A 14,609-nucleotide genomic window follows, 5' to 3' on the forward strand; every position below is an offset into this window, starting at 1 on the left:
ATACATCTCGAAGCATGCGCCAACAATCATCGCCAAGCCTCGAAGAAAGAAAATAAAGGTGCTTATAGAAGCCATTGCTAACTACAGTGCTCTATCACTGTAATATCTTCTAGTTTTTATTGCCATCCTAAGCTAATGCAGCGCGGTAGCTTACAATAGGAATTAGGAGCAGAGCTCTTTGACCGCAAATTATAATTATGTTCTTACATTTCTTGTGCAGAAAGGTGGAGTAACCAAGACCACCCAGACCCTGCCCGTAGCTCAGGCCATAGCTTCCCAGTCCGTAGCCATAGGACGGCACACCCTGGCCAAGTCCATAGCCGTATGAGGATAGTGAACCATATGGAGCTTGGTAGGACCCATACGCGGCGGGAGAAGCCACAGAGTCGCCGTAAGGGTAAGGGCTTTGCGTAAGGGCTTTGCGGGGGCGCTCGGTACATGAACGCACAAGCACCTCCACGAGGTGTCACGTGGTCGTGACGTCAAGGAACACAGTAGCAATACTGTGAACGACAAAACTAACTTTTATTGGGCGAACCTGTGCCCACAAAACAGGCTACACTTATAGCACAACGTTAGCGGCGAACACGCTCGGCGATCGTCGAAAATCTGATCAGCGGGTCAAGCGCGTCGGCTTTTATAGAGCAGTCGTCGAATGTTCCAGACTAATCGTTCGGACCCGCGTGCCTTCTACAATGTTCTACACCATTCGCGTCAGGCGAATAAATCAGATAACACAAGGTTCGGCGACAACAGACTGCGGATAGAAGCATCGATAAATTTCCAGAAACTTCGGATACATGTAGGCGCGCCCCGCGCTGTGCGACAACATTTGTTAGGCGGCGAAACTTGGTCGCCCGATAAAGATAAGTATACACGTGTCAATATGGTCCCCGTTAAAGAACACCTGGTGGTCAAAATGAATTGTGAGTCCCTCACTCGTGGTTTTGGCAAGCATCGTCCCTCAGGCATGGTTTTGGCAATATCGTGGTTTTGGCAAGCAAGACTCTATAATTTTATTACTTTCATTTAACCATGGTTGAGAGGAATATCAGCAGTAAAGATTGCTACCCATGACTAGGTGACTACGAAGATTTGATCACAGTTGAAACCAAGATCAGCAACGAAGAAGCAACTTAGGTACTCTATCCAGATTAACATACTCGCGTCTAGCGGTGCTATCGGGTTGCGGGTTTATTGCAGCTGTTTCCAGATGAAGGGTATTGCTACATAATTTTACACGGCAATTTTATTACGCAGTGCGCTAGCGACTACTGCAGCAGATTAGAATTAACGAGGTGTCACGCACCCTTTGCCGTACACTCGTGCCTAGCAGTTACACGCAATTACATGCTATCTCTGAGATGGCACACAGCTATTCAAGTATTTCCAAGCTAAGCACTTGAATTGCGGTCACATGTTGAAGGAGACGGCGACGGTGTACAGGTTCTATGTTTTCTTACTGTTGCCTTAAAACGGCAAACCCTTTCTTAAAAAAAAAAATATGTGCGGCAGAGACACCAAAGATTACTTACGTATGGGAATGTGAAAGCTTTATATTCCCTTTGGCGAGATGTTTATTTCCGCACGTTCCTTTGCCCGCGAAAGCTCTCACCTACTGTAACTGCTATTCGGTAAGGCCAAATCAAAACGCGCCTAGCGTCTTAATGTGCTTGCTTCACCGCGAGCAGTTCATGACTTGAAGGACTGCTCACCGATGTTCAATTCAATGTTACGGAATTTTTATATGATACCGTCATTTTATGCACTGATGTCCTCGTGCGACTTCCTCCCCGTGGCGATTTGGCTGCGCCATCGCGTGCCCAATCACACATGGACTACTCAAGGTCACACGTTTAGTCAGCTAGGTGGCTGCGACGTGACATGTTCAATGACGCATGCACTATAGGCACACCTTCGGACAACCAAAACCTGGAATTGCTCTAATTTTTTGATTTAGAATGTACCTTAAGGAAACCCATGCGCACAAAATAATGCCGAAGCCCCCACTAGGACCTGCCTTAAAATCGTAGTGTGCTTCCGACACCTGAAACCGCAGTATCTTTTTTAACAGCAACAGGAGGTCCGCACGATTCGGTACGATTCGCGATGAAAGTTTGAACATCAGGCGCCTAGCGCTGCCTCTTCTGTCGTTGCCGGAAGCCGCCATTCTCTTGTAATCTCTCGGACCACTGACCAAGTGCCTCTAAAGCAATTCTGCTCGAGTCACTTTTTCGCGTCGTTTTGATGTGAATGCCTCAAATGGCCCGATAATCACGCTCATCACGCTGGCCCGAGCACGCTTAATCGACGTCGGGACGTCGATTAAGCATGCTCGTCTCGCACCCTGGACGCACGGGTTCAATGCACACCCAGACCGAAATTTGCAAAGCTATCTTTCCGAAGCATATAATTTTCTTTGCTTACAGGCAACTCCTTGTCAAATTTGACGTCAATCCGAGCATTTTCTATACGTTCTTGCTCTATGCGCCGTCCGCCAATTTTGGTACCATCGCTCGATGGCGACGCCGACGACGTCGGTATTCGTGTAATGGGCATGTATAGGTTCCGCATTCAAATTAGAGGACACCCTAAGCACTTCTCATTAGTGGCGAATGTGCCTTCGAACGCCGCATAGCGGTTATTTAATTATGAACACCTCGTAGGCAACGACGTTCACACGCTTCGCCTGCTTTGATTTGGCTTTACGAAGTTGCATTAGAACGGAGATGAGACCTTGCGCAGGGAAACAACGCGCGGATAACACAGGCCTCCGAGAGCAAGGGTTACGTGACCTCATCACAATACCCTCTCCTCTAACACATTATTGCGCCAGCGAGTGTGTCCTTTCGCCTCCTTTGCTATATTGTTGTCGCTGTGCTCCGTCGAGTCCCGAAAAAGCGAGCGCGAGCCAACGTTCCCTGCGCGCGAAGCGTGGCGTCGCACCTAATGGGAGGTTGGGCTGCTAAAGAAGACGTCGGCTTTTTCTCTTATCGGGCCATTTGAGGTATTCACATCAAAATGACGCAAAAAAGTGACTCGAGCAGAATTGCTTTAGAAGCACTTGGTCAGTGGTCGGAGAGATTACAAGAGAATGGCGGCTTCCGGCAACGACAGATGAGGCAGCGCTAGGCGCCTGGTGTTCAAATTTTCATCGCGAACGGTAGGGAATCGTGAGGACCTCCGGCTGCTGTTAAAAGAATAGTGCGATTTTCGGTGTCGGAAGCACACTGCGATTATAAGGCAGGTCCTAGTGGGGCTTCTGCATAATTTTGTCCGCATGGGTTTCCTTAAGGTACTATATTCTAGATAAAAAAATATTAGAGAATTCCACACAGTGAAACTCGATCGCCAGTGGAACGGTATATAGCAATATTTAAAATAAGAGATCACACCAACACAATGTTGCACAAGTATGCACTTATTTACGTTTATTTGTACTAACATTTATTTCGTGACCAAAGTATAGTTATTGTTTTATGGTCGCTATGATGGACGGCCATGGATTCTGCGATGACGCTGGCAGTCTACGCGAACGTTACATCTATGCAATGCCGATGGTGCGCCGTGGATATGTCAATCTTCGTGTAACATTGAAGGCCGATCTTCCCAAGAGAAATGCCAAGAACCACTTTCTGTAGGGTCGAGAAGCATCGACGTTAAAGCCACCCACAATGACAATGGGATTAGGGTCCATCGGAAGGGTCCACCCAAATTTGTCATTCATAAATTCTTCTAGGTCCATGGTTGACGTTCCAGGATGAACGTATGCGGCGGAGACAACGATTCCGTCCCCAGTAAGTACGGTGACCGCACTAGCTTGAACCACCGGAAACTGCCTTCTTTGGCAACTCAGTCCAGTCTTTCTATCCAGGGTAAGGGCGAAGGTACGGAAATCTATGGACACCCAGTCAGCCATAAACTTGATCCCCGGTCTCCGAGCAGCATGCGCGAGGGACTTGGCGTTTATCCGAGTAAGATGGTCCATATGTGGCACATCAAATTTCCCTCGAATGCACCCTGCATCACACCCATCGCCTTTCCTGCACTCGATCTCTCGAAGTACACCGACGGCACCGTTCATGTAGGGCTTGCCCCGAGCGAGCGGAATCTTATGGGGCAAATTGCTCATTTTGACATGCGTCTTAAAAGCCACCTTGTCCTGCGCGCGAACGCACTCGTCGTAAGACCTGTATCCGAGGTTACACGTCAACAGCTCCTGTTTGTCTGGATCACCAAGAACGCAGCGCCCTCTTGACCGACAACATGCCACAGCGAGACGTAGGAGAGATGATGCAGCTTCACCTCCGGGCTGAGCCCCTTGCTGTGACGGCGAGCACGCCTGAATACCTTGTTAGCGCGGACCGGAGACAGTTGTTGCAGATGGCCGCACATTATGAAGCCAGACCACCGAATGGGTCGTTGTGCTTGCACGTGATCTGTACGTCGTTCACCTATAGAGTCACACCTGCTAGATGCTCGTACCTTGTTACCCAATAACTTATACCCCTGTAAACGTGGCCCACATGATGACAGCTTTTGCACACGCACATCACGAGACGCTGAAAAGTAGCCTAAGACAACTCCGCTATAAATGGTGAGAGTTTCACATTTCACCCCATCAAATTGTGGCTACCATGGCCGTGATTGCTTTCGTTAGTAAACGTGTCCGACATCGCGTCTTCATCATTTACTGCAGTTTACCCGTGAGCGTAGTATCCATACTGTAGATAGCGTACTTCGCCGTTGAGAAACCTTCCTTCGAGCATGTGCTTCATGACCTCGTCAACCTGCTGTAGTGGCCATATTACCTAAAGTGGTCGACAAGATAGTGAGACATGGTCTTAGTTAATTTAACGGGGTAACAATATCTTTATAGGCAGCTTAGCACTAATGGCAAAAAAACAGGCATCCATAGCAAGAAGTGATGCAGATATCTACTACAGGATTTATTGCTACAATGTTTTCTCTAAACGAATGACTGCATTAAAGACAAATGAAAAATTTTCAGCAGAAAATTGCATATTGCTTGCCTAAGCCGTGCTCATGTTATCATGTCGTTAAGCGCAATTCACCATATATTTAACCTCACTCACGAAAACCGCACTTATTGAATCCTGTGCGCTTGGTAGCATTTCGGTACTCGTGCATTGGGGTAAACCAGATACGACGGGCAATCGGCTTCTTGTAATTCATGTTCCGCAGATCTTCCAAACGTTTTAGGATATGCTGTTTCAAAGAAGCGCATCCACTAAAGAGACTGAAAAGGGCTTTTAGGTAAGGCTTCAATGAGAAAATTTAGTGGAGACGCCATGTAAGTAGGCTCTAGCGTACTGAATCGTCCGCAATACATTTGACCAGCGCTACAATAAAGCATATTTTAATATACAGACTGTCCACATAATTTACTATCAATGTGGGCCGCAGTAAATACTATGTGTTCGGGCAAATATGTTTCGGCAACTTCTAAAAAGCCGGAAGTTTTGCCAGAAATGTAAAGAAACATGAGAAGCGCTTTTCTCCCTATGTCCATGATATACTTAGGTGTTGCTAGAAATAAACAAGAAGACATAAGTTTTCACGCTTTGAACTTTATTGCAGAATGTCGGGCATTTCTTTGTTCAGAAATCCGGAGATTGTTCTTCATGTAGTTCCTGAAAGAGAGAACAAGCAATAAACCTGTAAGCAAAAGAGCTTGAGAACTTCCATATGAGCAGAGATCGCGCATACTATTTTACCCAAAAGTGACTCCGTTATATTCAAGAAATGGCTTTAGGAACCGCTTCTGTCGATGATCTCGTTCTCAAACTTCGAGCTGCTGCAACAACATATGCATACTAAGTAAACAAGCGATGTACAAATGGGAATCGCAGCACTTCGAAGGAGGGGGGGAGGAGTTGAATGCAAAATTTTACTCCTTGAGCAGTGTACTGACTGTGATATCAAGCTGTAGTGGGGCGCCCGAGCTTCTCGTATGGTGTTCTAACTATACCCGGGACATGCCTCTAACGGGGTCGTGACATACGCGGCTGCCGACAATATATATGTCACCTTTTATGCGAAGCATACTAGCCGCACAACCACGCTCTTGCTTACTGCGCCGCGCGCGGCCGCGTAGCTACCATATGACGTCATAACAGCTGCAAAAGCGGAGGCTCAACTCGTGCGCTCGCTTGCGGCCGCGTAGTTACATAGCCGGGTCTCAGCTCGTGCGCTCGCCTGCATGAGTTGTTTCTTCGTCTAGCCGAACCAAATATAGCCAAGCAACAGCAGTTCACCAGGCTAAACAGTGGTTCAACAACTAAAATAAAGGCTAGTATGATTCGCATCCTGGGCTTAAACTTAGCTAAGCCACAGCCATTTTTTAAAGCTTCATCACGTCCTGTAGGACCTTCTATGATATCACACAGGCACGGTTAGGCTGCCACTGAAGAGCCGGGTCTGTAAAATCCAATCATTTTGACGTTTGAACGTTGAAACTGTTTTACGCTTTGAATATGCGTCAGTCTGAAAAGATGTAATATGAAAGCCATTCGCTGAGAATGTTATTTTTCATTACATTTGTTTGTGGACTGCCATTATCAAAATTCCACGGAATAATTTAGTCAGTAGCGTAATATCTAGTATAAGCAAGTGCAACCATTAAATAATGCAGTAATAGAATCCCCACATAAAGCATGCCTAAGCGTATAGCATACACACACCTAAATATACGCGGAGCCCGACGCTAACGTCTACGGCGGGAATTCGCGTGAAGTGTCCGTATAATTGCTATTGCAATAAAACCGACTGATTATGAAATTTTGGTAAATCCTGAGCTCTATCATTCCTTTGTCTTGTTTCGAAACGCACCCTTCGCTAGCGGAGCGCAGCATCATTAAAATTATAATCATGTGGAGAGCTCGTTGCGCATAAGAGTATAGATTGCGCTTACATTTACTGTGCAGAAGGGTAGAGTAGCCCAGACCACCAAGACCTTGTCCATAGCTCAGGCCATAGCTTCCCAGACCATAGCCATAAGTGGGAGCACCATGTCCAAGTCCATAGCCATATGAGGATAGAGAACCATATGGGGCGTGGTAGGAACCGTACGCGGCGGGAACAGATGCAGAGTAGCCGTAGGGATAGCCGGAGTAGACGCCGAAGGCACAGGTGGCCAGGGCCAGGAGGATGCAGGCACGAAACTGAAAGCAATATTTAAAGATTACATTTTTTTTTCTGCGATGGTGGACTCCGTCATCTTACCATGATAGTAGGACGGCGAACTTGTTGGCAGGAGCAACTGGGTGATTGTCGGGTGAGCCAGGGCCTTTTTATACTGTGAGCTGGAGAATAGACACCGGTGTTTTTCTGTGGCCACCTGCCTTCCTTGTGCAACGGCTCGCTTTGCATACCTGCGCAACGCGTGCACCAAATTACTTCATCTGCCTCAGTTGCAATTCGAAAGCAGTTTTAACCTTGACGGTCTGACTTGCTTTTGGCCAGGATATTCCTGCGACGATAGCATGAGGACTACGTGCAGTCGCACTGTATATTTTATTAGTTACACAGTGAAAGGAACATTTTAGAGTTGTTTAGTTATAGACCGACTCGCCCATAACGCCTCTTGACCACCAAGTTTTCGCCATGTAGTCTCGCCGTGATCCTTGTACTTAGTGCTATCCCTGTAGTGCTAGCATTGCTAGTGTTGTAGCTACTAATTATTTATACATTCATTTATGGCACATATGTGCACCCCGAAAATGCTTGCGTTCTACTAAATGTGCAGAACACATCCATGATAAGCATAATTGGACCAAATTAAAAATGATTTGCCGGAACTTTTTCTCGCAATGAGGGAAGCACCAGTAGAAAACTTGAAGTGCACTTCACCCCAAGCCACCAATTGCTTCCCTTGAAATTTGTACAGGCAGCTCTTGTCGTACGTATACCGGAGGTTCACGTTCCATTTGAATTACATCACGTGTGTGTCAGCACTATGGTCTGAGATCAGGCATAGGTCTATATCCTATGCGTGAGAGAGAGCTAGCGACAAATAAACTTTTATTTTCATGTTCAGGCATGTTGCCTGTTGTATGTTGATTTTCATAGGAATAATCATCTCTAATAATTACAAAGTAACAATATTCAATTTCGTTTCTGCAAAAAGCTACAACCTCTAAAGGGATACGTATGCACGGGTGAAGAAAAATCCAGTAGACAATGCTGTACACTGCGTGTAACCATCGCGCGAAATAAAGTATACAGCAAACTATTATGAGACGCAAGGCTCTAAGAGAATGCAAAAAAAACAATGACATTCTTAAGTATTATTTGTAAATATGCTATTTAGTGATTTACAATAATCTAACAATGAATAATGCTGGAGCTGGCGTTTAAACTAGGGGAGTTGTCCTCATCCGGGCAGCAATCGATTTTATTAGCAATGTTTGTGCACGCTTAGCTGACTACACCCCACCATCGATGAGGGAGGAGGAGAACAAGAGGGCGATGCTCAAAGTAAGGTGGGGGAAGTCCAAGCGTTATACAAAAGAAAAGAACAGCGAGTTAGGAGAAAGAAGGCCGTTTCATATTTGTTACAGGGAGTGAACATGAAAAGGAACTGCTGTTGCTTCTTCCTGTTAGCAAGGACGTCAAAACGCAAACATGCGTGGTGGGCCAGAAAGAAAGACACGGTAGGCCAGAAGTAAAAGAAACTGATTTGCGTCAGGACGTGTTCGATTAAGGGTGAAGGAACGAATGCTAGAGGGCGGCGAATATTAACATCTTCAAATACGTATCTAACAAGAATAGTAAGTATCAAATGTAAAATCAAATATCAAAAAGTGTAACTAAGACGCATGCTTCTATAGCAGGGATATTTATTTCGGCGTAATTAGGTACAGCGGCTGTTCTGGCTGGTGCAAAAAAATTAAAAAGAGAGACCGAAGTATTGCGCACAAATGATCAGGTTTACACTTAAGATCACACTTTGCCACTTAAAAAAAGGACTGCACGAATAGTCTCTGAGCATCTCTGGAGCATATTGGCAAACAAGCTTGAGATTATAAAACATGTTAAGTAAGTGGCTGCCGAAAAAAATAGAAGTTTTGGCAAAACGAAAAACAATCTGCTGAGGAATCACGTGCCGTAGACAAACGTACAAGGGCCCTTTGCAAGGAAATCGTAACTGGCTGCATCCTCAAATATGGAACTTCGGCACTACTAGACTGCCAAAAACACTGAACGACAGACTTCAAGAAAAACCACAGGTTGTCATTCAGGCGTCCGCCACAAAGCTAATGACAGAATTTGCACTACCTTCTGATAACTTGCTAAACCTTTTGGAGCAGACGCAGAACGGTAATCAGACTATGACGGTCTGTTGCAAAATATGTCTTTAGTTTCAGATATTCGAAGACATCGAATAGTTCTTTTCCGATAAAAAAAACGAATATTTAGACTGTAATAAGCAAATCTTATGAGATGCTTCGATATTAGCAAACCCCCTTCCCCAGCTAACAATTATACGTCTGGCCGAAAGGTCAGGGACAAAGAAGCGACACTGACAAACCAACAAGGAAACTGATAAAATGTAAAGCCCAACTTATGAGGAAAGCTATAACACGGGTGAAATCAGTATCAGGGATATCATTACCTCTGAACTAATCATCTGCAAGGCCACAGAAATTTAAATGCTGCTGGTTATATTTGTGTCAGTGGTGTAAAGAATGCGTTCAAGGCCACTATTTGAAACTATTATACATGTTGGCTTGAGCGAAATAATGTCGTTGAGGTAATATTCTGCATATTTTCTGCCTGTGGGTGAACAAAAGTGCGGCTTTAGAATACAATGTTTAAGTGAGTCGAAATTGCGAGGTGGCCGATCACAATTCCATGAGGCTGCTTTCGGATTTCTCTCGGCCATATCCGTATGGTCTGTTTCTCTTTAACCTAACATTCACTGGCCTTCCTCTTTAACCTATGTATTGAGCCAAACAGTGAACGAATGTTGGGTTATAGATACATACACGTCCGAGGAATCTCAAGCGTTAATGTACAAGTGACGTCCATGACCCAAACAGTGAACGAATATTCGGTTATAAATACGTCCATGGCTGAGGACTCTGAATCTTAATGTACAAGTGACGTTCAGCAGATAGGAATTGAAAACCTACACACGCGTGATGCAGAAGTTGTAGAATGAGAAAGAAAATCACGTAGACCTCGATTTGTCAAGAAGCAGGCGTTGCAACAGCACAGTGCGGGTCTACGGCATTACCCTCGTTTTTGGTTGACATATTGACCCCACAATCACTTAATATTATACCATGAAGCTCACGATTAGGGCGGAATCAAAATACAGGTAGATTTTCTAATATTATGTGCGTGGTACCACATATTCTCGAAGGCGTTACCCGCGAAGAAAAATGCAAGCCTCCGTGCGGCACAGCAATTCGGTCTTTCACCCTATTATTAAAATTTAGTTTGTTTTCTTTCTTTAGGAGTTTTGCATCATTTCATCGCTTTACAACTCTGTGTTTTCATTCGCCTTTTCAGTGAGAACACCATTAGATTCTTGATGAGCATTATTGTATTTCATATGTGTATGGTGTTTAGAGTGAATATTAGCGCATCAAACACAGCTCCCGTTCTGAGTTGATTTGAACAGAGTGTTGGAAGATTCGAGAACCTTGAACCACACAAGGTTTCAAGTCAGGCTTTTTGCGCTTGCTTTAGAGAGAAACAACTAATCATGGACAGTTCGGCAAGCGCGATCAGATGCTCATTAGGGAAGCTAAAGTGCATTCACTCGGCATTAGGCGGTTAAACATGACTAATTATCTGCGGTAACAAAGATGTGTACCACAGTAATAGTACCAGTCACTAACGGCTACATAAGCTTCAAAAGGCTGTGAGAGTGCTCGCATGAAGAGTTTGAGTTCGTTCGCGGTGTACGCGTTCATTTTGCTTCTCATTCCACTGAGTGCGACTCGATGTCCATCATATGCGTATTTCTTGACCAGAAGGTGTTTGATGAAGTGGCCAACATATTTTTTATGACAATGTGAGTACTTGTGTGTCTCTCTTTATTCTCCGTTCGTGGTGATGTTGGGGCCTTCTGACGGCGCCGGCTGCTCATCTTAAATCTAGAGCTCTGCACTGAAGGATGTACGAGTCTCGAACATGGGATAGAGAAGGAATGAAGTCACAACACTCATAATGTTACATACCGAAACACAATATAATACAAAAAAGATATGTTGTGGACCACTTCCCGAACTGCAAATATTTTTTTTGGAACTACGAATGAATTATCTTGTTGGTGGCACATAACTAACACGCTAATCGCGAATGCGGGAAAGAGTCGTGGGAACACGTTAGAAAAGGAATTACGCAGTAGAAGAAGGGTGCTTGCTTTGCGTTGCTCCAAGCCCGACGCTCAGGAGGCCATCCTTGGGTGGGCTGAGAGGGTGGCGGAGGACTATCTCGAATAGACCCCTGCCCAGCTCTACACCGCGGCGCCTTTCCTGTAAACGTTATAAATTAAGTTGTTATTACTGCAACTACTACTACGAAAAAAAACTACAGAAATGACGAAAAGTGCCTTCTGAGAATGCCATGATTTGACGTGATCACAGAAGCACCATTAAGATCTAGGCAGTCTTGCGTATTCCTACCAAATCTTCAAGAAAATGTACTAATGCTCTTCATAATTTCTCCTGGAGTTTTTCTGAAGGGAACACCCTTGAGATTTTATCTAGGGAAAATTATGGGCTTCTTATCCAGAGCATGTGTTAACACTGTAAAATGCAGCGAATTTGCAGGACTTGCGTGCTCGTAGAAAGCATCCAGAAAAATTCACCAGAAACATGCGTGGATGCCCTTTCCATTTATTGCATACTTAGGGACGTCTCTACCCGAACCAACGCGCCGTCGTTGGGACAAATTTACCTTCTACGCAGCTCTGGCTGAATGAACTATGAAGTTCCTGTGTTTCATTTGCTACTTTTGCTTCTGTCATAGATTAGCAAAACGTGCTGGTGGCTTGAAGTTGCGTGATATATTTGTCTCACTTCAAATATATGTAAATCGTGTGATAGCAATGTTTTTGCTAAGTACGATTTAAGTATGGTCAGCAGAAAAAGAAAAATGGGAGAAATGGCGCTAGCCTGATGGTCTTCATATAAGAAAGAACGAGCTACACATCTAGTAAATATATCACATACCAGAAATTTTCTGACACTACGACGTAAAACACGAGTCTGAAAGTAATTATACAAGCAAGAAAGAATGCCTATGTACACTTTAGGGGAAGTAAGTTGGATGGATTGGTGGCATCAAGTCCGTATCTGTAGCTTATGCTGCTGACAACACCAAAAAATAGGTTGGAAAGACCTGAGGTGAATCTGTAACGGTACGACAGCGGGTGATGCACAGAATATAGTTACGGGTGATTATTCTAGTAGTTTGAGGAGCCAGGTCGTAAACGTAGCTGTCGCAACCATCAAGAACGTACGTATCTGTATAAGGCTAGCAGCAGATGAGCAACAGATTGTAAGCGCACACAGTGGTTTTTACTGACGCGGCGAATAAGAAAACGACGGTGGAGAGTCGTGTATGTGGAAAACAAATGTTTTCCACATCACTTTTATACAGACGAGATATGGTCAGAAAACATGTAGTCAGAGCTGCAGACTGTAGAGATAGCTGAATTCGCTTCCTAATTTTGAATGTTAATAGCGCAACGCGTCCGTATTGCAAGATGGGATGAGGAGTGCAATGTCAAGGTAAAGAAAAATCCTCTCAGTGCGCTAGTTCTTGACCAAGGAGCGTTTGGCTTACATTGACGTGATAGTATTTATGCCTTACCTTCAAACCAATTAAAATGACATTTGAGCTACGAAGCAAACGTTATTACTCACTTGGGATGTCCACTGAAAATTCATATTTCGCATGGCGAAGTAACCTTAGATTCCTTAACCTCAAAATAGAGAAGTAAACAATAACGGCAGGCACGTAACGTAAGAAAGACATAACTCAGACACAAATTAAAAAAAATTCACAAATGGCTAAACGGATGGAAAACGTAAAGAAACGGATTGAAAAGTCTGACAATAAAGAAAATGTCATAAGCCAACAAACACTGACACCGGGGACAACATAAGCGAAAGTACTACTAATGCCTATTAAATGAAATATAGAAACGATAAATTATTGTAAATGAAAGTGGATGAAAAAACAACTTGCCGCAGGTTGGCAACGACCCACAACCTTCGCATTTCGTGAAGGTTGTGGTATTTACTTTCATATTCATTAAATTATTGTTTCTATATTTCATTTATTATTCACTATAGTAATTTCCCCTATGTTGTCCTCGATGTGAGTGTTTGTTGGCTTCTGATGATATTAATAATAAAACACGGGCCCCTTGGTTAACCCCTTTTCTTCTTGTTTAATAAAGAAAATGTGTGCGTTTTGCGTGCACCGTTAGTGGTGCATGTATTTATTGCCTTATACGTCATAAGTGCGTGCCTAAAATTTAAGAGAGCAGCTTCCAAGATAAGCGCCTGCTTCTACAGAAATCAAAGGGCTGGAAATTTCTAGCTCTCGAGGGATGCACAACTTTAATTACACTTTTGTCATGGTGCTATGGTAAGTGGTCAGATAAAGTGGACACTGATGACAACGTGCGTTTATCTCCCGGCTAATTCCTGAGAAAATGCCTGGTGTGCACTGATGCGCTTTCGTCTATTTGCCTCCTGGTATTTTTTTTGCTCCTCCGTGAAAACGAGACATTACTAAATAATTCTACCAAGTGAAATTACTGCACAGCGTGCTAGTTATTTCGGCAACTGATTAGAATGGACAATGTAAAACGCAAGGGGATGTTTTCACGGCATGTGACTAGCATTAACACGCAATTAAGTATTAACGCTGCTATCAGAAGAACCGACGTTGGTATTCCAGACCTAAGCAGTTCGATTCTTGTCACGTCTGCAAGAAGAAACTTGCGGTGCCGAACAAGTTGGCTATGTGCTTGCTGTTCATTGTAAAGCGATCAAGTTTTCTTTTTAAAGTAAAAAAAAAACGAAGAAAGAGGGTGCGCGCGCTGGATAACTCTCGCGTGAGTTTGTTGTTGGACGTAAAAATCACACAAACGCGACGGATGGATTCGACGCGCAATGATGCAGTGCGAAGCGTTTGGAAGTCGCTTCGTCTATGTTTTGTTAACATACGTGTCCAACGTTGGGATTGAACTTTTCACAGCTATTTGCTCATGAGTGCACTAACTACTACTACCAACAGTATTTACGTTGTATTGGATCTTACCTTCACAATCATGCTTCAGTACCTGCTCGGACTTATATGCAGGTCGGGCAAAGTAGTGGTAAATCATCTCAGCTAAGTCGGTGGATTCATAAGGTGTGGAGGGTCTGAGTTTGTTCTGGTATTAGCGCCGTAGATAAAGAGAACAGGATCCACCATCGATGATACGTAGATGTAGCAGAGTAGGTTATTCTGCAACGCTCCAGCTAAATACGAGCACATTATGCTAAATATTCTCGGCCTCACCACGACGGGAAACCACTAATTCAGTTATGGTTTCCATTTCCTCACGTTTGTGT

At 44.2% G+C, this 14,609-nt stretch overlaps 1 protein-coding gene across 1 annotated transcript in view; it reads left to right on the top strand.

Annotated features, from left to right (window-relative positions):
* LOC135917834 (shematrin-like protein 1) overlaps positions 1–14,609 on the top strand; it is a 59,115-nt gene that overhangs the window by 1,351 nt on the left and 43,155 nt on the right. The window contains exon 2 of the mRNA XM_065451435.1: positions 221–322. Coding sequence (XP_065307507.1) covers positions 221–322 — 102 coding nt within the window. The remainder of the gene's footprint in view (positions 1–220; positions 323–14,609) is intronic.

Source organism: Dermacentor albipictus, chromosome 2 (genome assembly GCF_038994185.2).
Source record: "Dermacentor albipictus isolate Rhodes 1998 colony chromosome 2, USDA_Dalb.pri_finalv2, whole genome shotgun sequence".
Classification (NCBI taxonomy): Eukaryota; Metazoa; Arthropoda; class Arachnida; order Ixodida; family Ixodidae; genus Dermacentor; species Dermacentor albipictus.